At 28.4% G+C, this 23,576-nt stretch overlaps 1 protein-coding gene across 1 annotated transcript in view; it reads right to left on the reverse strand.

Annotated features, from left to right (window-relative positions):
- The window catches only part of LOC107451674 (uncharacterized), a 291,208-nt gene that overhangs the window by 50,498 nt on the left and 217,134 nt on the right, over window positions 1–23,576 (reverse strand). The window contains exon 2 of the mRNA XM_043047279.3: window positions 7,828–7,875. Coding sequence (XP_042903213.1) covers window positions 7,828–7,875 — 48 coding nt within the window. The remainder of the gene's footprint in view (window positions 1–7,827; window positions 7,876–23,576) is intronic.

Below are 23,576 nucleotides of genomic sequence, written 5' to 3' on the forward strand. Positions count from 1 at the left end.
ATATTGTTTCATATTTTAGAGAGGCTTAAATTCATAGTAAGTTGTCACATTTTAGATGGTCTATCAACTTCTGTAAGTTGTAATGTCTTTATGAATCTAACTCACAATAGGTTGATCTGCATTAGATGCACTATCATTCATATTTCATTTTATAACCGTCGTTGAAAAGCCGACCTAATTTTTTAGGTTTACGACTACTAATGTTCCAACTTCGTAGTCTTGTAATTTTGAAACCCAATCCAGAAGACAATGGAACTCTTGCATCAAGTATTGGGAGGAAGTTTTGATGGAATTAACCCGTATTTGCGTTAATTGGAGAGGAAAGCCACGAGAATCTCTCACGGTTAGCCTGACAGCAAGGGAACTCTAACCCATGATCCGTCTACCACTGAGGATATTTCACGTCAATATTGTGGTAGATGCAAACCGTATGTGGAATTCATATCGACTAGTCATCGCTGGGATTCGAACCCGGTTTACCTCATTGGAAGGAGAACGCTCTATCCCTTGAGCCATCGCGGCTCAGCATTCATAGATTGGCATGAATTATTGAACCAGCATTGACAATAGATTTTGATATAATCTGTTGTTTGAATTGATTTGGAATGCGAGAGGACCATATTAAGATCATGACCATTTTATTTTGGGCTGCAAGAGTCAGAAAGGCTCATTTCATATATGTTATTGCAGTCATGTCAAAGATACGGCCCGCCGGTCACATCCGGCCCCCGGTTCGTATCAATACGGCCCGCTATCGCGATGTGTCACAGAAAGAAGAATCGTGTTTTTTAGAGCTTTTACACTTCACTCGATTCCTCTACGGAAGTTTTAAAATGTGCACACTACATTTATAAGTAATTTCAAGGGCAGCGCGTGTCTAGACAAGCGAGAGAGATAGACAGTAACGCCATTTCTTAGCAACAAGCGGAATCTTCGACTGGAATATACTTAGCAGCACAACTACGGATGGCACTCCTGCCATGGCTGACAAGCATTCGAGCGTTGTAACTAAATTAAAACAGAAAACATCAGGGAATTTTGTGGGATTTCCCTGTATAATTCATCAGGAATCATTGGCATCCAAACATTTAAAAATAGACCATGTCATGCTACCTATAATTAAAATAGTAAATTTTATAAGGAGCAGAGGACTAAATCACAGACAGTTCGGGCAGTTTTTACAAGATTTGGACGAAAATTTTTTTGATGTCCCTTATTTCACCGAAGTTCGTTGGCTCAGTCGAGGAGTAGTTTTAGAAAGATTTTTTCCTTACGTGACCCTATTCAAGCTTTCATGTTAGAAAAAGGCAACCCAATTGATTGTGACAATGACTGGTGGATTGATAGTGCCTTTTTGGTAGATATGAATTAACACTTGACTGATCTGAATGTAAAGTTAAAGGGTAAAAATCTGATTGTCACTCAAATGTATTCATGTATTCAAGCCTTTGAAACAAAGTTGAGGCTGTAGGAAAATCAGGTAAAAAATCAAACTTTGGATCATTTCCCTCATTTAAAATCATTTGGCACAGTGAAACAAAAAAAAATTGGATCAATATTCTCAACTTTTGCAAAATCTGATCACGAAATTCAGTAATCGTTTTGAAGACTTCCACAAAATGAATGAAACAGAATTCCCAATTTTCAATACATTCAATTTTGAAGCTTCACAGGCACCAGTTCATTTGCAAATGGAGTTGATAAATCTCCAATCGGACAGTATTTTGAGAGAAAAATTTAAAGAGGTTAACGCTCTTACATTTTATACACAATATTTCAAGAGTTTGGATAACTATACGGAATTAAAAAAGCATGCATGTTTGGTAGCACCTTTTTATGCGAGCAGATGCTTTCCGTCATGAAAATAAATGAGAACAAACATCGTGCAAGACTTACGAATAAACATCTCCAATCAATTCTTAAAATAATTGCTGACATCAATGAGCTTGTCAAAAACAAGAGAAGTCAGGTATTTATAACAGGTAGAGTTATAACTTTGATATGATTCTTAACAACCGTATATTATAAACTATATAATTAGATAAGTAAAATTTTATAATAATTCTGTACATTTTTTTATTTGCATCTGGCCCGCCTACATATTCTAAATTTAATATATGGCCCTCTGCGAAATTGAGTTTGACACCTCTGTGTTATTGTGAACAGTGAAAGGAGATAAGCATGCTTACAACTGAATGTGATCATGGTAATGGAAGGGATAATTACAAAAGGGAATATGAATCAATTTAATTTTTAAAAGGAACGTTAAGTACATTTAAATTATTCCAGCAGAATTACAACATTGCACTTTTCAAACCAATAATAATAAAAAAGTTACATTTTTCTTCAAGATAATGTAATTCATATAACTTTATAGGGTAAACCAACCAGTGAAGGAACACTACCCAGTGAAGGAACGTTTCATATATATTGATTAAAAATAAGAATTTGAAAGTTTTCCTTTAGATTGATTGGTTACAATAGCTTACTGCCAAACAATAGGAAGTCATCTAGCAATGTTTTGGATTACCTGGTCAAATAGACTTGTCTTGAAAAATGTATGAATTTGTTATTATCTCTGAAACACCTTGTTTCTTTGAAAAATTATAAGGTGAGTGTTTGTATTTGTATGTTTGAAGTGGAATTAATTGCATGTAATAGTTTTATTTTTCTCACTGTGAAAAAGAGAATTCAAAATATAGTTATTGAAGTTACGTTTTATTTTTTTTAAGCATCATAGCATAATAAAGTACTGAGATAAGGGAGTGTTTATTCACTGGATCACCAATGAAAAACCAGTGAAGAAACAAGTGTTCCTTAACTGTTTTTTTTTCTAAGTTACTGAAAATAAAAGATAAACTTTAATTTTCTTGTACCTTTAGTGATGTTCCGCATCAAAAGTATGTTAAAAATGCGAAAAACAACTTCAAACCAGTGAGGGAACAGGCATGTTCCTTTACGGGGCAGAGATTTCCCAGTGAATGAACAGTATGTATTAATATGTTGACACTTTAATTTTCAATTCATGATTACGAAAAAAAGTTAGCATTTTCCAAGTATTTATATGTTATAATTTCAAGAATAGGCTTGTTTTTAAAATATTTGTATGGCTTATAAATTCATAAAGAGCATTAAAAAATAACCAAAATTAAGTGTTCCTTTACTGGGTGTTCATTCACTTGGTCTTCTTACTACTTGTTATTTGAACCTCCAAAACTTTAAAACCATATTATATAAGTTCTCTACAATTTTTTTTACATAATTTGCAATTAGTAACAAATATGTTGACATTGTCATTTAACTAAAATTACGAATTTTGAAATTAATATGATTTTTTAAAATGCAAGCGAGGCTTAAGTATTCCTTCGCTGGTTAGTTTACCCTAATAGATATGCTTCAGGATTCGGTGACAACTATTTGAGTGACTCTTTAAACTTTTTGCTTAATTCTCAAATGAAAGTTTGGTGTTCATTTCACATCTGAAGAAATAATTTTCACCTAACTTTTCCAACATTGGATCCATTTAGCATTGTTTAAAATGGAGTCTTCAGTGCGTAGCTATTGATGATAAAATGTAAATATGATATTCTTTCCACTTTCAGTTGAATTCAATTAAAATATTCTCCCAAACCAGTTCTCTGATATTTCGAAAGTATCATGCCAAAATTCTACAAAAATAATTAAATTATCTTTTTAGTAGAAACTATGTTTTCTTCCTTTAATTTAAATAATTACTTCTCCTCAAATAAGAATATGTCATTTCACTCTATTTTATCGAGTTCTGCAGTTAGAATTTCACATTTGTAATTGAATTTATCCGCACTCTGTTTCAAAAGAATTCTTTAATTTCAACTTTGTCTGATAACTAATTTTTCTTGTTTTTAAAGATGCTGACAAATGTAATTAAAGAAATTGCTACTGGTTCTTTTTTTTGTTCAATTTTAATGTTCATAAAACTAGAAGCAAAAAACTTTATTTAATTTATATAATGGTTAAAATTTCTTAATGTTTTTACTCATTAAAAAAGTCTATTTCATAATTATATTTTTTCTTTCATGAGATAAATAAATTGGAAGAAAAGTTAAGTGATAAGGAGCAAACTTTTTTTTAAATGATGAAACGAAAATATTTTGTTAGAGACATGGAATGATATGAATATTGATTAACATGATTAATTAATTAATTAGCATTAATTATGAATATGGATTAACATGATATGAATTAGCAAATGTAATAAGAACATAAGCATACATAGATCGAGTCAGAAATATTTAAAATCTAATTAATTGTCTATTGGGCATGTTAGTCTGCATTAAGAGGATTAGGCGTGCATGGTCTAAATAAGACCATCACAAGCCCGAACATCTTTTTGGATTTCATTCTAATCGAAACAGGCGACTTTACCGATTAGTAATCTGCTTAAAACATTATATTTACAACAAAATTAATCTAATAAAATTTAAGTTGCAGTGGAACTCCGATTTTATGTTTTCCGTCCGACTAGCGTTAAAAAACGTACGAAGTGGAATAAAGTAGAATCGGGGTAAAGGAAAATGTAAGTATATTTTTCAAAAATTAGGACTTATGATATTAACTACTAGAAAAAATGTGTAATTTTAATAAGTGTTTTGTATTTAGATACAAGTTCAACAGTATCATTCTCAATACTTACTATTATTTTCAAATTTGCCTTATGCCAAATATGCTTTATGGATTCTGCAACATTCGCAAATGCTTTCGCAACAGTTTCATGCTTTCAAATTCTAGATCAGTTGTGGGTATATCCTCTGATATTTTTTGCTCATCCTCACCGTTTTCATCAATATGATCGAACAAATCAGATATTGAAAAAATTCAAAAGTAATGGGATGTATCTTGCAGTTGATATATGCGTCATCGACTTCGGAGGATCTTCAGACATGCAATTTTATTCTGAAGGGCCTATGTTCCCGTAAGATATAAAGAAACAATTAATCCCGAGAAGCTTTATTAAAACCATTTGTAATGTATGGTCCAACGCTGTAGAAATCTAATTCAGAGCTCCTAGAACATTTGTTGCTGTTGTTGTCGGCCATTAAGGCAGAGGGTGTGTGATTATTCGTTTTCCAGTGGCTCCATCTATGGCCAGGAATTCGACTTCTGCCACCCTCATACGTACCAACCGATTATTAGGGCGGACCTCAAATATCCATTCATTCATTCACAGATCGTAATTTTAACCTGAACCAGAGAACGATCAATCTCCAATTCAGTACCCCCAGATGTATTGATTTGTTTTGGGAACATAAAGGACTTTGTGATCCGACAGATTTAACGTGCACCAGTCACCATTTACTACACGTGGAGTCTTCGGCCGGCTGGATTCGAACTCCCGTCCTCACAAGCGTGAGTCTAGCGCCCTGCCAACCAGGCTTTCCCGGCCTTCAGAACATTCATTTTTACTTTAGAAGCTTCTTGTAGGTCATCGGAATAAAGAAAAAGAAATTATTATCTAACCAATTTAGTGTAACGTTCTTTAAATTATTGGATAATTGCAAGATTTAAAGGTTGAAGTTAGCTGAAAGAAATTTTCCTCGTAAATTTCACAATTTAAGCTTCATACTTTTTTTTCCCTATCAGAGACAAAAAAAAAAACAAAACAAAAAGCAGTAAGATAGAATAGAAAGAATGTCAGAAAAGCTACAAAAAACTAATAAATAAGTCTCTTTTTTTTTTGAAGAAGAAAACTTAGAGAAAGTTTGTGTCAGCTTTATAGAGAAAAAAAAATGATTTTGATCGGTTAGAAAAACGTATAAAGCGGGTTTTTCCTTAAAAGGGTAACGTAAAATACGAGATGATTTAACATTATCGGTAAAGGAGATTTTCATAGACCAGCAGAAAATGACGTTGGTAGCCGGATAATTTACAAAACGAACAACGTAAATACGGGGTTCCACTGTATCTACACCTTTATTTCAAATTCAAGTCAAAATTGTTTAAGATTATTAATAAGGAAGTATTAGGTATGACTAACAAAGAAGTATTAGGAACTATCATGCATTGATAATAAGCATTATATAAATAAGCATTGAGTAAATGTAGAGCATTCTTGTTTTCGAAGAAGTAATGTTGTCAGAATTCTTGTGTACTATCGGCAAGTGTGTGTCCTTCAACATGTTACTTAAAAACGAACTTATAAACTTTTATACTAATTATTTCCTTATGCACAGCGATTGGAGTTAACTTTTTTAATGAAATAATCGTAACCAGAGAAATGAAAAGGTAAAAAAAAACTAATTTTGAGCAATAAATACTTATTTATACAATTAGATTCATTATATATATATATATATGGGTGATTCTCACGAAATATGACGATTTACAATATCTTGCTCCAAGATCTGATACTATACTACTAAAAGAACTTTTTTTTAAAATTTTAATAAAGAGCATTTCTATTAGTATTTTAAAGTGATTTTGCATTAGCATTGACTGTTTTGTATACTTATTAATTGAATTTCAAAATGTCACTATACTGGCATATCACAAACAATATTTCCAATAATAACTAGCTTCAAAACTTCCCACAAAATTTTCCAATATCTAATTTTTTTTTATCTCAACCGCTGTAAGCATTTCTAGAATATATGCAGAGGGTATTATTTACAAAAACTATGTTGAAAATACTTTTTTCTGTCAATAATTTGTTTGTCACAAGAAAATCTGTCATTTTCCTGGCTACTTTTATTTAGTGATTTATAACCAAAATCGATAGCGCCAGCAATCAATATCCTATGTTAATAGATTGATTAGAATACCATCCTATCTGAACATGTCTTATTGCGTGAATAAAGAACCAACTTTCTGGTTCAAAACCTATTTCAAAATTTTTTTCAAGGTGCGTAGGTTTTCATGCTGTCATTTTCCTGTCTTCTTGAAATCATTAATAACATAAACTACATAGATTTACCTGAGTTAGTTCAAGAAATCCTGTTGTTTTCTGCGGAATATAAACATCTTAGGTCGAAATGTTAAATTTAAGTAAAGTAAAATGCTATATAAGGACAAATTGTCATTATCCTGGCTGTCCTTTTCCTAGTTTATGAATGCCTGAGCATTGAAACAGTTACCGGAAATCTTTTTAAACAGTTGAATGTAAGGAGAGAAAGCAAATATTAACCTAATGCAAAATTTATGTAAGATTGTAATATGCTTGAATGTAATCAGATTTAATTTTTTTTATACTGATTAATTATTATACACAATTTTATTCTGTACATATCAGCAACAAAAACATTTTTGATTCCTTCTACAGTGGATAAAAGAATCAATTTAAGCAATTCATGGTTCATCTAACGCAAAGGCTTAAGCTGAGTTACTTACTATTAGCTTAAAATGACTGTTTTTAAAACTTCTGGGCTAATATGTTCTTTTCCTGGCATTCAAAATTTGGTGAATTTCTATTTTTTTTTCTTGAGCAAATGTCAATAAACTACACTGCTGTCTGTAAGATATTAATAAATGTAACTAAATAAGTATACATGTAACTAAATAAGTAAAGACTTTAAATTTGAAGAAATTTTTTGCTCCGAATTGGCATGTTTCAAAAGAATCACCCATATACCAGTTACGTTGATGATTTCACGTTGCATCAGCATCTTTACTATAGCTTAGATAAAAACTTTTACAAGTTATTATATTGTTTTGTAGTTGAAATTAAGATCCAACAACTCTATTCTTCATCATAAAAATGTTTTTTTCAACGGTTTCTAAGAAGACAGATAGCAAAAACAACATAGATAAATTATAGTTTCAAAGATATTTATTATTGTATAAATGTGTCCTTACCTTGAGACATTTGAAATATTATCATAAGAAAGTATGCTATAGACAATCCTGAAAGAAAAATAAACACAATTTCAGGCTCTGTTTTATAAAAAATTAATATATTTTCTTTCATTATAAGGAAATACAAACAAGAAATGCAGTGAATTTATTTCATTATTACAATATGAATACATACATTTTATTTCCGAAATAAACGTGATAGCGATTTTATAAAAATTTAAAGTATCAATTTGGTATCAATTGGCAATTTAAATTTTTATTTCTTCCTTCTTTAAAACTTAATTTATATTTTAATTTTATTTTATTTTATAACCGTCGTTGAACAGCCAACCCAATTTCATGGGTTTACGACTACTTACGTTCAACTCCGTAGCCTTGTAATTTTGAACCAATCCAGAAGACAAGGAAACTCCTGGATCAGTACACCCAGAGGTATTGATTTGTTGTGGGAACATGGAGGACTTTGAGACTCGACAGATTTAACGTGCATCAGTCACCATTTACTACACGGGGAGTCTTCGGCCGGCGAGGATCGAACCCACGACCTCTTGGATATGGGCCCAGCGCCCTACCGACCAGGCTATCCCGGCCTATATTTAAATTTGGGCCACTTTGGGGATCACTTTGCCCCATTTTGGCACTGAATTCACCTAATTCCAGAAATGAATGAATTGTTAAAGTAAGAATTCGCACATTCCTGGGACATATATTCCTCTTCCTTTTTAATATATATAAAAATCAACTACTTTTCATTTTTTAACGTAACTGAACCATAAACATATTTCTTTATAGCTATTAGTTTTTGACATTTTTTTTAAATGTTCTTGTTTCTTGAAATATAAATTAATGCGTTTCTATTGTTTTTATGTATATTCATTAAATAAAGTTATCTATTCAAATAAATGTTATATTTCGAAACAAAATAGCCAAATATCGGTTTATGAAAACCTCAACACCAACAATTTATAAAAACATATTATAAAACATAAAAGCATGTTCAAAGTGAACACTTATTCACACGTTTATGGTCATGCTGAACAGTTTGAACATGGAAACAAGAGCGAAATAAATGTTCAATTCTCCCCTAGAAGAATCAAGGACTTTTAAAGTTCCGTTCTAATATTGTGGAAAAATTCAGTGAAATTCACAAAAACTTTAGTATGATGTATGTCATTATTGTTAATAGTTTGAATGTAAATGAAATGCATTTAAAATTTTACCCACATAGTATAAATCAACCTATAATTCATAATTGATAAAACCTCAGTTTCATTAATTGATAAAACCTATAATTCATAATTTATGTAATCTTTCGGTTGTTTCTATGAAATTATGTTATGTGAAATGCTAATAAAATAGGAATGACTTTTTTTAAAAAAGAAAATATATTTTGATTACAATATTTAATAGATTAAGAAAAGAACGAGAATTGATGAAATATTGCATTAGTATTTCCTATGGCGCTTTTTAAATCAAAATAAAATAACTAAATTCTTTAATAAAAAAATATGTTCTTTGATGACCATTTTTACCATTTATGACAGTTTTTTTTATAGATTTCATTACTAAGTAAGCAATAATTTAGCTTATTTTAGTCATTTACAGCTTACGTTACAAAACAAACATCAAAAACCAATTCATAATTATAAGACTAGAGGCAGCACAAGGACCGCAAACTGTTGGACGTAAAACCTAATTTAAGATATTAAACAATGAAAATTCTTCATTCCCACAATTAAATATTTTGAAAATACTCTTCTATAGCAGGGGTTTCCAACTTACATGAGGCAGGGGGCCGCAATTAAAAACACCACTCAAATGACGGGCCGCGACTTTATCAAAATTTAATATCGGACTCTTTTATGTTTGTAGGAAGTTGTACAAAACAAAGTATTGAATTACAAATTAAAATACGTAGTAGATTTTTACCTGAGAAATAATTTTTTTTGCACCGTTGGTATGTTAAATTTCCCAGAAACGAAGAAATTAGGTTTTTCTTAATGAAGAGAAGTACTTTAAACCCATATAGATTTTTACGAAAATTGTCCGCAAAAAATGACAACTAATATATTTTAGTTCGCGGGCCACAAAAAAAAAGGCTTCGGGGACCGGATGTGGCCCGCGGACCGCCAGTTGGTAACCACTGTTCTATAGGTTATAGCATTCTCTATTGCCTTAATAAACTTGATTTATAAAGTCGGGGTACAGTCGAAAGAAAGTTGATTATTTAGGGGTCCGTAACCCAAAAAAGATTGGGAACGACTGGGTTAAGGCCTGGTTTCTTAGGACAGGACGCCGTCAGCTGGAAATCAGCGCTAACCTCTGATTGGTCCATTTGTGAGTTTGATAGTGTACGTCATCGAACGCTCATCTTGAACTCGATGACGTATACTATCAAACTCACAAATGGACCAATCAGTGGTTAGCGCTGATTTCCAGCTGACGGCGTCCTGTCCTAAGAAACCAGGCCTTTTAGGCTTATTCAACAAGTATATTTATCATCGGTTCAGGTTTATTAAAATTAGTGTGTTACACGATGAAACAATAAGCAATCACTGCTGAATAAAATTTTGGGCTTTTTTAAGTCATTCGCGGTTCGTGTAATTTAACTTTTATAAAAATTACTTTATTTAGTAATTTGAGCTATTTCTAGCACTATTTTACCGGCTATTTTCTTTTTAAAAATACACGCTCCCTTATTTAACTAACATTTAAAATATTTTAAATTTTTAGGCTCTCAGAAATTGCTTTTATATTTCGTAATTGCTGAAAAAAAACATCCAACAAAGAAAAGGATGAAATAAACTTGGTTTAAATGAAGCAATATTTTTAAACATTTTGACAAATAATTTGACAGGAAGTTAGAGTTCCGTTCATTAAGTTTCGTGATAAATTAATTTCTCGAAAATCTGATCCATTAATTTGCCATATGCTTATTTTAGCGTTCATAAATCATAACTTTATTCAACGGTAAAAAATGTAATTAATGACTGAAGGGAAAAGTATTGAAAATTTAACAAATTGATTGTCATTTTATCCGTCACATTTCGACTGAATTTTTGGTTGAAAAACATTTCCCTCAAAAAGGGAAATTGATTTATATAGTAAAATATCGTTAAAAATTATGTACTGAATATTTTTAAGAGAGCAAAAATTGATAAATAACAAAACTATTTCCTATTTGGAATTCCGATAAACTTTTAATGGTAAAAATACTTTATTAAGTCAATTAATTTTTTTTTTATTGCAAATGAGATTTTTAAAATAACTTTATGACTGAATTCTGATAGGATTAAAAACTCTGTCCGAAAAGTTTCTTTTTTACTCTAAATCAGTTTTACTTTGTGTTAAAATGCTTTCAATAAAATCTTTTCATTTTTTTTAAAAATATGCTTTCATTCGTAACATTTATTCATATGTTTATGAATATGGAAATATAGAAGTGTTCATTTATTTATATGTTCATCAGTACAGTAAGAAAGATACATGTTTTTAATTAACATGTTCTTTCTAATAAAAATAAAGTAAATAAAAGTTTGCTTATTTATTCATGTGTACAGATAAATAGTAAGACAAAAGAGTTTTTATTTAGTCCTATGTCCGTATAAATAGTAAGGTGGAAGTATGTTCATTTATTAAAATCTTAAAATAAATATAAGTAGTAAAATATAGTAAGAAAGATGTATATTTTTAATTAACATGTTCGTTCTAATATTAAAAATAAATAAAATAAAAGTTTGCTTATTCATTTGTACAGATAAATAGTAAGACAAAAGAGTTTTTATTTAGTCCTATGTTTGTATAAATAGTAAGGTGGAAGTATGTTCATTTATTAAAATCTTAAAGCTAAGATAAACTGTAAAATATAGTAAGAAAGATATATATATTTAATTAACATGTTCTTTCTAATATTAAAAATAAATAAAATAAAAGTTTGCTTATTTATTTATGTGTGCAGATAAATAGTAGGACAAAAAAGTTTTCATTTGGTCATATGTTCGCTTAAATAGTAGGATGGAAGTATGTCCATTTATTAAAATCTTAAAATTAATATAATTGGTAAAATAGAAATGTGTTAATATATTTGTATAAGTGGAAAAATATTAATTTAAAGATAGAAGTGTGTTTTTTAGTTAAAGAAATCATGAATAGTAAGTCGGAGGATTATTTTATATATAAGATAAAACTTTGTCTTCCGATTTCTAGAAAAGCTTACAGATTTAGGAAAACTATATATAATTTTTAATATTAATTATCCTATAATTAGCTTCCAAATTTTGCACACACTACAAATTACTGCGGTATTGTAATATGAAAAATTTTATTTTGAAGAAAAAAAATATTTTCAGCAAACGATAAAATAAAGTAAAAATTTTTGTATGGGTTTTTCACTTTCAAGCTTCTATATTTCAAAATAAGACAAAAGAAAAAAAAACACATTTGAGTAACAAATTATCAACAGTATTTGTTAATTTATGATGTATTTAAACACGCATTTTATCATATTTTAACAAAATACCAAATGATTCATCACAAAAAAGTTTATAGTTATATTTTACTTCATAAAAAATAATCATTTAAATTGAATATCTTCAAGTGACGTCATAGTAGATAAATTGTGCATTTGTGAATTTAGAAGCCAATCAGATTCGATACACATGCGTGATATCGATTACTGGTATCCAATTCTATTTAATTAAAATTACATTATTATTGTTTTCTTAGGTGAAAATCTATTTTTCTCAGATTAGTTAAATGTCTTGTTAATTTAAAGAAAACTTAACTATATGGGTTAACTTTATAACTTTTCTGTTTTGAATTTCAGTGTGAGAGAAAAGTGTGTTAAACAATATTTTTTTTTGAAACTCGAACTTTAGAAGGATTTACGTCGACCAAGTTAACATGAAGCAAATAAGAACGTTTAAATTACGATTACGTTTTCAGAGAAACCATATTTTTCAACATTAATCCATCAAGATCTCAGAAACCATTAACTCTGTTTTCTTTCTGTAATATATTTTCTTTTTCTAAGAGTACTCTAAATTGTAGTATAGTATAATCTTTAGCTATATAAAATGCTAAAGTTTAGTTTTTTTAAGTTACAAAAATTCATTTTTCCATTATTTATTTTCTGAAAATTCTCATTATCTCTTATTCACTGATTAATTTTCACCACAATTCAATCCTCTTTTAAGATGCCAATCATTGAGAAATAGTGCATTCATGCAATTAAAGCCAAAGTTGGCGTAATTAATCATTCTTTTATCAAAATTGGTAAATTAAAAAAATTTAAAAAAAAAAGAAATCGAAATTATGCTATTAATGTCAAAAAGTAAATTGCTCTGAAGTAAAGATAAATTTTCCAAAAGAAAAATTTATCTCTTCCTTATTCTTTGATTCTTTACTTGATTCTTTATTTAAAGTAAAGAATCAAGATCTCAGAAACAATTAACTCTATTTTCTTTTCGTAATATATTTTCCGTTTCTAAGAGTATTCTAAAATATAGTATAGTATAATCTTCAGTTATATAAAATACAAAAAATATAGTTTCTTTAAGTTACAAAAATTCATTTTTCCATTATTTATTTTCTGAAAATTCTCATAATCTCTTATTCACTGATTAATTTTCCCCACAATTCAATCCTCTTTTAAGATGTCAATCATTGAGAAATAGTACATGCATGCAATTAAAGCCAAAGTTGGCGTAATTAATCATTCTTTTATCAAAATTGGTAAATTAATAAAATTGTAAAAAAAAGAAATCGAAATTATGCTATTAATGTCAAAAAGTAAATTGCTCTGAAGTAAAGATAAATTTTTCAAAAGAAAAATTTATCTCTTCCTTATTCTTTGATTCTTTACTTGATTCTTTATTTAAAGTAAAGAATCAAGATCTCAGAAACTATTAACTCTATTTTCTTTTCGTAATATATTTTCTGTTTCTAAGAGCATTCTAAAATATAGTATAATCTTCAGTTATATAAAATACTAAAGTTTAGTTTTTTTAAGTTGCAAAAATTCATTTTTCCATTATTGATTTTCTGGAAATTCTCATTATCATCTATATAGTTCTTGATATCAATGCATCTGTGGCTTATTTACCGATTAATTTTCACCACAATTCAATCATCTTTTAAGATGCCAATCATTGAGAAATAGAGTATCCATGTAATAAAAGTCAAAGTTGCGTAATTAATCATTCTTTTATCAAAATTGTTAAATTAAGAAAATTGTAAAAAAAAAATCGAAATTATGCTATCAATATCAAAAGGTAAATTGCTTTAAAGTAAAGATAAATTTTAAATATAAGTACTTTAATGTAATTATTTAAGAGTATATACTATAAAAAGAAGTAATCAAAACCATGCTAATTATGCTTTCAAACAAAACTTTAAAAGCAAGATGTAATTTGAATATACATATTTCAATGTATTTAATTAAGAGCATATTTTATAAACAATAATCAAAATTCCGCTAGTAAAGTTTTAAATTAAATATCTTTAAAAGAAAGATATATTTGGCAAATATTTATTTTAATATAAGTATTTAAGAGTAAAAAATATCAGCAATAGTTATCAGAATGTTGTTAGTAATGTTTTAAAATAAATTACTTACTATATAAGAAAGATAAATTTTGATTGTGCGTATTTTAACGTATTTTTTAGAGTATTGAATTCATAAAGTAATACAACATATTTCGTGACGAGTAATTGTTACTCATAATATTTATTAACAACTTTAATTTTTAACAGATTAAATTTGTACTCTTAAGACTTAGATCTCTTATATTTTAAACAATTTGCGATTTAAGATGAATATTCAGAAAACGTAAAACCAATATTACAACTATACTAACAGATATTTCTATTATCTATATCTTATAATAGTTTATACTAACTATCCTAATAGTTATCCTCATAGCAAAGTATTCTAATAATTGTCAAAAGCAAATTTTATTTGGATAAATGGCCACTATGGGGAAATTCACAATAGACTTGTAAAACGCTAATATCAATTTATCCAACCTAATTATGTAAAATCCTTGTCAGCCTTAACTTTTTGAACTCAGCGCTCATTTTTATCAATTTATGCGAATAGAAAATGCTACTAATAAACTTAATTAGATTTTAAGAATTAGATTTACAGAAAAATGACGTGTCACTACTTGTGCTTGCGTGTAGCATTAACAATTTCAAATTTTTAACCATTTTTATCAATTTGAGATAATAAATTATAGGAATTCAACTAGTTTTAAGAATTGGAATTTAACAGAAAGGATATGCCACAGTATAAATATGTAATAGAAGGACTGATATGAAATGTTTATGCATTATTTGAATCATATAGGGTGATTCGTAATTATCACTTTTATTATATATTTTTAGAATCTTTGTCAAAATTAAATTCCAGCAGAAAGCATGCACGCTAGGGCTATTAAATTAATATTTAAATGAGAAAAATACGAAAATACAATCTAAATCTAAAAATTCACTAGTAAGGAAGCGGTTTGAGAAGATAAAAATATACTTAGTTACTGGATGAAACTTGAAAGTCTTATTAATTATCGTCCTCGGGCATTCAAGCAGGTTTTGATTTATTTAAATATACTTTCCCCCATAATGATACGTCGAAGAATTTAGTAGTATTTTTATTTTTCCTAGTTTAAGATATTAATTTGTGATCCTTAACATTTAATTTTTCACTTAATTTTTTTACAAGAATTTAAAAACATGCACATCTTAATCAGGTTCCTTTCAAGTCCGGCATAATCCGAAATAATCCGGCTCTTTTCAAATAATGCAATTTAAAATGTCTCCAGTATTTCTTATTCAGACACATTTTTTAGGTTTACTGCAGCAAGCTCACACACTTTAGATTAATTAAAAATGTCATTTAAAGCTTAATAAGACAGATTGATTTCAGGCAGTTTCCTTCAGTCTGGTTGAAAAAAAAAACGCAAACTTCCCGATTAGCCTAAAGTCGTTTGGGCTAATTGTAATAAGCCGGAACGTATTACGCTAATTAGAAAACATTGATGTCTTTTTAATTTATTCCAACATATTACAAAATAATAAAAAGACAATGGCATTTCGCAAAAAACTGGAGTTTTTAATTAGCTTCTGACATATACAACAAAAACTACTAAAAATGTTACATTTATTAAAACAGTAAAGATTCTATGTCTAAAATTTAACACGCATTATTCGATTGTTTGCAATACATTCTGACGCAGTACAGGGAATACGGGTTGCTTTAAAAGCTTTTTAAGTAAACTTATCAACAAAGCAGAAGAAAAAAAATCCCAATAAATGCGTGTATAAGTTCGCGTTTCCTTAAAAGTATACGTCTTATCATTAAAGTAATTAGTATGACGTATAATGAATAATTAATTGACTAGAAAATAAACCAGCAATCTTCGGGGATTCCAACAACTGGAGCGAAAATCTTTAACCTTTTCTTATCTTCGTTGTTTTTTCTTTCTTTTTATCGAAGAATAATTTTTCTTTCATCTCTTCCAAATTTTGAGAAGAAACTTTCTCCCGCACGCAAATTCCACACCGCAGTATTGCACAACTATTTGATGTTTTATAATTTTTAGGCGATGGGAATTTTCTGAACCTGAAAGCATATCTTATCAACAGGACTTTGTCATAAAATAATTAATTCTTTAAAAATTGCTTTTGTTCAAAATAATTTTCAAAAAAGGACATGTAATTACGAATATAATTACAACGAGTTTTAAAGGGTATTTAAAAAAGAATGAAGTTTGTCAGGTTTTTATTGTGAATGTATTAAACAAAATTAAGTGTTTTCTCTATCAGATAACGCTACACACGATATACAAATTTCAATTTTTTCTTATTTATTTAAAAATTTAATTTTTTTAAAAGTATTTATAAGTTCCATGATGAATAAACTAAGTCCTTAAAAAGATATTTGAATATTCTAAGAATCAAAAAATATAAACACAATAAAATAATCCCATGTGCATTGAAAACGGAATTAGTTATGAATATAATAGGTAATTGAGGGATCTGCTCTTTAAAAAACAGCCGCTGCAATTTCGAAATACTCTAGACCAGGGGTGGCGAACCTTTATACACCAACGTGCCATTTTTTCTAAAAAATTTTTTGATTCGGTCATAGACGTGCCGTCAAATAACTTTGACATCGTGATTATTGGGAAAATAATAATACTAAATACTATCAACTCAAAACTCCTTATTTACATTGAAAAAAAAGAAAAAACATCTTGCAATGTCTCAGTTATACGCGTAATTCAACTTAAAGTAACATCAGTGTGACTTCTATTGTTGCAGATTAGATGACAAATAACTTATATTAGGCTGTAAGATGTTAGTTTAAGCAGGTTTGTTAATTTTTTTGCTACTTATTTATTGTTAGCTTGTTTAATAGGGTTATTAATTGTTTTTTAGCATTAATTGTTAATTTTTTAGCCTTAGTTGTTAATTTTTTATTAATAATTGTTTATTATTTTGTGCGTTTTTTGCGAATTTTAATTTAATTGTTACATATGCCTCATAGTGTAATACCATTCGTGTAATAACAAATGTGATCGGTAGCGTGCCCGAAATATTGTGTTGGGTGCCATAAATGGCACGCGTGCCATTGGTTCGCCATCCCTGCTCTAGACTAATTGGAAAAGTGTTCAGTATTTTATGATCAGTCTGACATGTTTTAAGCTTACTGAAGTGAAACCGCATATATATCTTTAGATAAATTAGAAAATGCATTATTTATAAAAGAAAGCAATAAGCTCAGAGTAATGAAAGCTTATTCTAAATAGTCTCATTAAAGGTTTATTACAATAAACGTTAGTAAATTTAGTCTCGTGATTCTTGATATATTTTTCTTATTAACCAAAAGGTATATGAGGCGATTGTAGTAAGCCAAATAATCTTTATGATGAATTACACCAAGTTTACTTAAGTCAGATGAGTAGTCGAAGTGTTATAAAACCTTAGGTGGTCATAGACGATTCTGAAAATTGCTATTTTTTAGAAAAGCTATTTAATATTGCAAATCCATATTTTAGCCACATACTGTAACTACAGCTGCATGTTCTAAAATTTTTTCGAATAATAATCACAATTTGATATTTAACTATACATAAAGCGTATATTATATATGTTCCATGGATATATTATGTCTCAGTGCATAACATTTTTCTTGTAACATAGGGGAGATCCATTTATATATAAAAAAAAAATATTACATATTTTTTTCTGTGTCCAGCGGATGCCATAATTGGCTTAACATATTTATTTCCTACCTTTTAAAATATCTCTAATTACTTAAACCTATTTTATTAATCGAATTATATTTAAATTAAATCAAAGAGTTAATCTTTTAAAGCGAACATAAAATATTTTATTCTTTTCTTATCGATCAATGTAACGGTTAACTTTTTATTTCAATATTAATGTAGACTCATTAATTCACTGCCGCGCCTAATCGAAAACAAAAGTCTATTTATAACTTTTCATTATTAATTTCTTACCTGAAATATGTTTCAGTTACAGGGTTATTTTATTTCCCAGAGTTTTGTTGGCGACTCGTGATCGCCAAAGTATTTTCAAACCCAATATTGATCATGCGGGGTTGGCTTTGTTTTGGCTATGTTATATTTTGATAATTCGCCAATTTTGCATCTCCTATCCATGTTTCTCCTGTGTTCGTTGAAAACAAATACATTTACTTACAATTTAAAATTTGTGGTGACTGGGGGTGCCCTTCTGGGCCTCCCTAGTCTCAACCGTTAAAAGTTTCATTCTGTAAAAACTCTTAATGTGGGAGAGTGTTTAATTGGATCCCTTTAAGGAATTTCTCTTCTTTAATGTGATTATATTTTTTTGAATTGTGGCCATTTTCCCTCAATTAATAAATTAATTTTGTTCGAACGATTTCTATTATTTCCTTAAGACAATTATCATTTTTTGCATCCATAATTAAGATGTAATGCCATTTTTCATCAATTAATAAATAAATTTTTTTCGAAGGATTTCTATTATTACCTTAAGACAATTATCATTTTTTACATCCATGATTAAGACGTGATGCCATTTTTCATCAATTAATAAATTAATTTTGTTCGAACGATTTCTATTATTTCCTTTAGACAATTATCATTTTTTACATCCATAATAAAGATGTGTTGGCTACGGCCAAAAATCAATGATGAGTTTTATACTACCACTGTATGCTAATAATAGCGATCACAGACGCCATAAGCGACAATACAAAATGCACCGTCTTTAACATTTTTGCACCGTCTTTAGCACCAAATGAACATCCTGTCAAAATTATGGATAATGCTGTGGTCTCGTAGCGGGAAAAACCTTTTGCCATTTCTACCAAAGATCTGAGAAAGTTTGAGAAATTTTTCATAAAATCATTTTGTTTGCAAAAATGGAAGGAAGGTTTTCTGTGTACTGTTTTATAAAAAACTTGCTATTTATTCTCACCAACCTCTAAAAATAGTTACGAAGTTTATCAACAGATGACGCTTCTGACGAAAAAGAACAATAAAATAAGGTTTTTTGTTACATGTTAGACCATTCGAACTGAAATATTTGCAACTACGTTTGATACGCATGGTTGGTTGGAAGTTACCAATGTGGTTTTCAAAGAGGAAAATCTACAATTCAAATACAAGTTTTAAGACAAATTATTGAGAAGAAAAAAGAATTTAATATTGAGATTTTCCATCTTTTTATTGACTTTAAGGCAGCATACGACAGTATCAAGAGAAATAAGTTGTATATTTGCAACTATGTTTGTCAAATATGTGTTCAAACTATAAAACTATCAGACAAGTGGAGATTGATTTAGAAACATTGTTTTATACTTTGTTTCTTAATTTAGCAGTGCCATTTTTTGATTAACCGATTAATCTTGATCCTGTTTATTCCTGATTAAATTGATATCAGTGTAAGCTGATCACTATTTTTCGAAACTGCACTGCTTCAGTACATTTTCTTAATAGTTAAGTAAGTTTGTATACGGAAAAAGTAAGGAAAATAATAATGTGAAACTGGTATAACAACTGAACAAATATTTTCAAATTAATCTGACAAATACCTTAGTCCTCATTTAGAAACAATTCATTAAAGATAAACAAAATTAATAATTTTTGTTCATCGCAAGAAATATTTATTAACATGCAAAAGATGTAATAAACTATCCTTTCAAATTAGAATTTGAATTAAATTCTTCTGCTTTTAAAAACATCGTTTCGCATTTGTTTAATTTCCCTATAAAAAAATAAAAATAGAAAACTTAAGAGTTGAAAGGTCAAAAAGCGTTTTTTTATAGAAAGACATTTGTATAATCTGATAAAGATTTAATATAACAAAATCTTAAAGTGTTCTCGGTTACGAAAATTTCTTGGAGCTTTTACAAGACATGCAATTATTCTGATTAACTTCTTTAATTTTTTTCCTTTTAAAATAAAATATATTTTAAAACCAAGGTACTAAAATTGAATTGTTTGATATTAAATATCTTTTATAATTGACCTAAATGCCAAACGATAATACAACTACAAAAGAAAACGATATTTCAAAAAAAATATGTCAGAAAGCAAATTTAATCTGAATATTGAGTTAGATGGTAAGATTACCTAAATAAATACTTTGGGAACACAAATCATCCTCTTAATTTTGTAATGTTTTGTTTCACATAAAACATTTACGTAAAATGAGAGAAGCTTTTATTTTATGAGGAAACTTAAGAATGAAAAATAGAACAGTTTTTTTAAGCTTGGACTGGTAACTAGTAAGAACAAAATGCAATTTACTTATTAGGTTTAGAAATTTAGAGTTACGTCCATTTACGAAATGAACTTTTAAAATAAATATTACAATTTAAAGAAAGAAATCACAAATACTGTAAACAAAATTCAAACAAATCTGGTATAATTTAATTTACTTAATGTCATTTTGAAGTGAAGTACTTATTTAATCTTATTTGAAAAAGCAAACGATCTCATTATAGAAACATATTGATTGGATGATATTAGACATGTGACTTGAGTTACAAGTTATTTCAAAATGGCATCGGTAAGTTTATTGGATTAAATTAACTACTTTTATTGAACCTGGTAATCGTGACAAACAGTTCAGCTAAAAATAAAAATTTAAAATCTGTCGAAAAGTTTTATGTTTCTAACTTTTTATATAACTAAGCGTAAGACTTACGACGGTAAAAGCATTTAGTAAAACGGGATAAATATGAGTTGAATAAACGTTGAAAAACAGCAGACATCTTATCAGTATATTAAGTAATATTTTAATATTATCAAACGAAAGTTTAAAAGAATAGTTAATTTTTCAAAAATAGTTAATTTTTTTCGCACATTTCGATGATATGTCGGTAGTTTTTTGACACTTAAAAATTGTTCTACAAAATTCAGGATATCTGCTACATTTTAGATTTTCAAGTTCATGACATTTTAGATTTTTGAGTTCATGAATTTTTCATGACTTAACGAAATTACTATTTTCTCCAGCAAATATACAACAATAAATTTGAGAAAGCATTATAATGACATTAATTGAAATGATAGGTATAACCAAAATTGTTATATTCTGTAACTTCGTATTTGTAGATCTTAAATTTAAGAAACAGGCTAAAGAAAGAGTTGAAGCAATAAAATAGCTGAAAAAAATGCAAAAGCAAATATTTTTTCTTCTTTTTTTCTCCAGGATTATATTCTAAAGATACTTTTCTTGTTCATCGACAAGGAAAGAAATTCTCCTCATTTTTCTGTTTTCATTTCGGAATAAAATAAATTGCCAATGACTGGCTTGCTTCAGCTAGAATTTTAAATTTATATATATAAAAAAATAATCACAAAAATTCTGAAATCACAGAAGTTTAAAAGATAATTCTCTCTAGAAATGATGTTTTTTCTTTCATTTTTTGAAAGAACACCATAATTTTTAATAAAATATGACTGTGAGTGGGAATTTTGTTACAAATTCAGATATTTGGAACACAATAAAATGGGGGGGGGGTAATTCCGTTTTAAAAATTAGATTTTTCGGCTACCTAAATCCATGAGTTTTCATGATTTTTTTAAAAAATAGTTAAAATCATAACATTTCATGACAAATTTTGTTCAATACCGAAACTCATAACTTTCCATAATTTCTCATGATTTTCTAGGTGCGCAGATAATTAAACGGGAATATTAAACAAATGAAAAAGACCAAATGATTAGGATCAAATATGCTTTTTTTAATAAATTTTTCTTCCTCTTTGCATTTACGATAAATTTTACAACAATAATCAGATTTAGCACAATTTAAAAATATACATACATTTGATTTTTATGCTGAGTGAAAGTTCGAAGAGCATTTCAGAAAATGGACCTTATTATTTTCCCCAAATGGATAGCAAAATCAGGAAAAAATGATCCAAGATGAATGACTAATTATTATTTGGGCTATAGTGTCATCTTTGTTGATTAGGCCTCGAAGAAGAAAAACTGCTTATATTTTGCGATAAATTGCATTATCGATTCGGCTTTATGCCAAGAAATGACATGTAAGAAATAATTGCTTTAATAAGTTGCATTTCATTGAACATATAGCATATTCAAAATATTTTTAACTCAATGCATCTTATTAAATTTCATTATTTATTTTTAATAATTTATAATTATATTGATAATTTATATTGATAATTTTATTTTTTATTGTTTTAAAAATATTAAGCTTCATGAATGCAAAATTGTAAATAAAATAATAGAAGAGAAAGCTTTTTCTCTAAATTCTGATATAGTCGCACAATTTGTTTTATGTTCTTCGGATTATTTTTTTTTAATGATACTTGCGGTGCTATTTTTGTCTTTAGTAATCTAAATATTATTTATTTTAATATATTAACAAATAGACAGATATTAAAATATCTTTATATACTGAACAATGTAAAATATGTCGTAGAATATATTTCATTATTTATCACAGTATATTACATTTATCTCCATTAAATGAATCGCAGTACTATATTTTTACAAGTTTATCAAATATATTGATATTATGATAAATTGACGAATTTTACTGTGGTGACGGATATGGAATAAGTTGAACTTTATTCCTTTATAAATATCCCTACAAATATTACATATATATATGTATATATATCGTCAACATTACTTTCCTTCAGGACAAACGATTTAACATAGTTATATCAAGAAACCAATTTAATTAAAAAATTTATGGATAGTAAATTGTCAAGCAGACGATATTTAATTGATTTCATTAAAAAAGACGATATTTAATTGATTTCATTAAAATTTCCTTTCAATATGTATATTCTAATATTGACAGAAGCAAAAAGCTAGTATGAATGGATTGTTTTAATAAGAATTTATTTAAAGAATTATTATTTGAACTAGAGTTTGTAACAATGAATAAGAGTATTTAAGCAGAGGGTAGCAAGAGAGAATGAAAGAGAGACAAAGAAGGAGAGAGAGGGAGAGAGAGAGGGAGAGAGAGGGAGAGAGAGAGGGAGAGAGCGAGAAAGTATCAAAGTACAATATAGGATAAAAGAAATAATTGTGGAACAGGAAAAAATTGTGGATCAAGACGTCAAACGTACTAGCTACCAAACTTGTCAGCAAAAGGTAAAATTACTCGTATATAGAATGTTTGGTTGGTTGGTTCTAATGCCACTTGCCACACGGGCAAGCCTGCTTGGTGAAACCGAGCAAATTTAAGGC

Source organism: Parasteatoda tepidariorum, chromosome 1 (genome assembly GCF_982258835.1).
Source record: "Parasteatoda tepidariorum strain Cologne lab strain chromosome 1, Ptep-v5.0, whole genome shotgun sequence".
Lineage (NCBI taxonomy): Eukaryota > Metazoa > Arthropoda > Arachnida > Araneae > Theridiidae > Parasteatoda > Parasteatoda tepidariorum.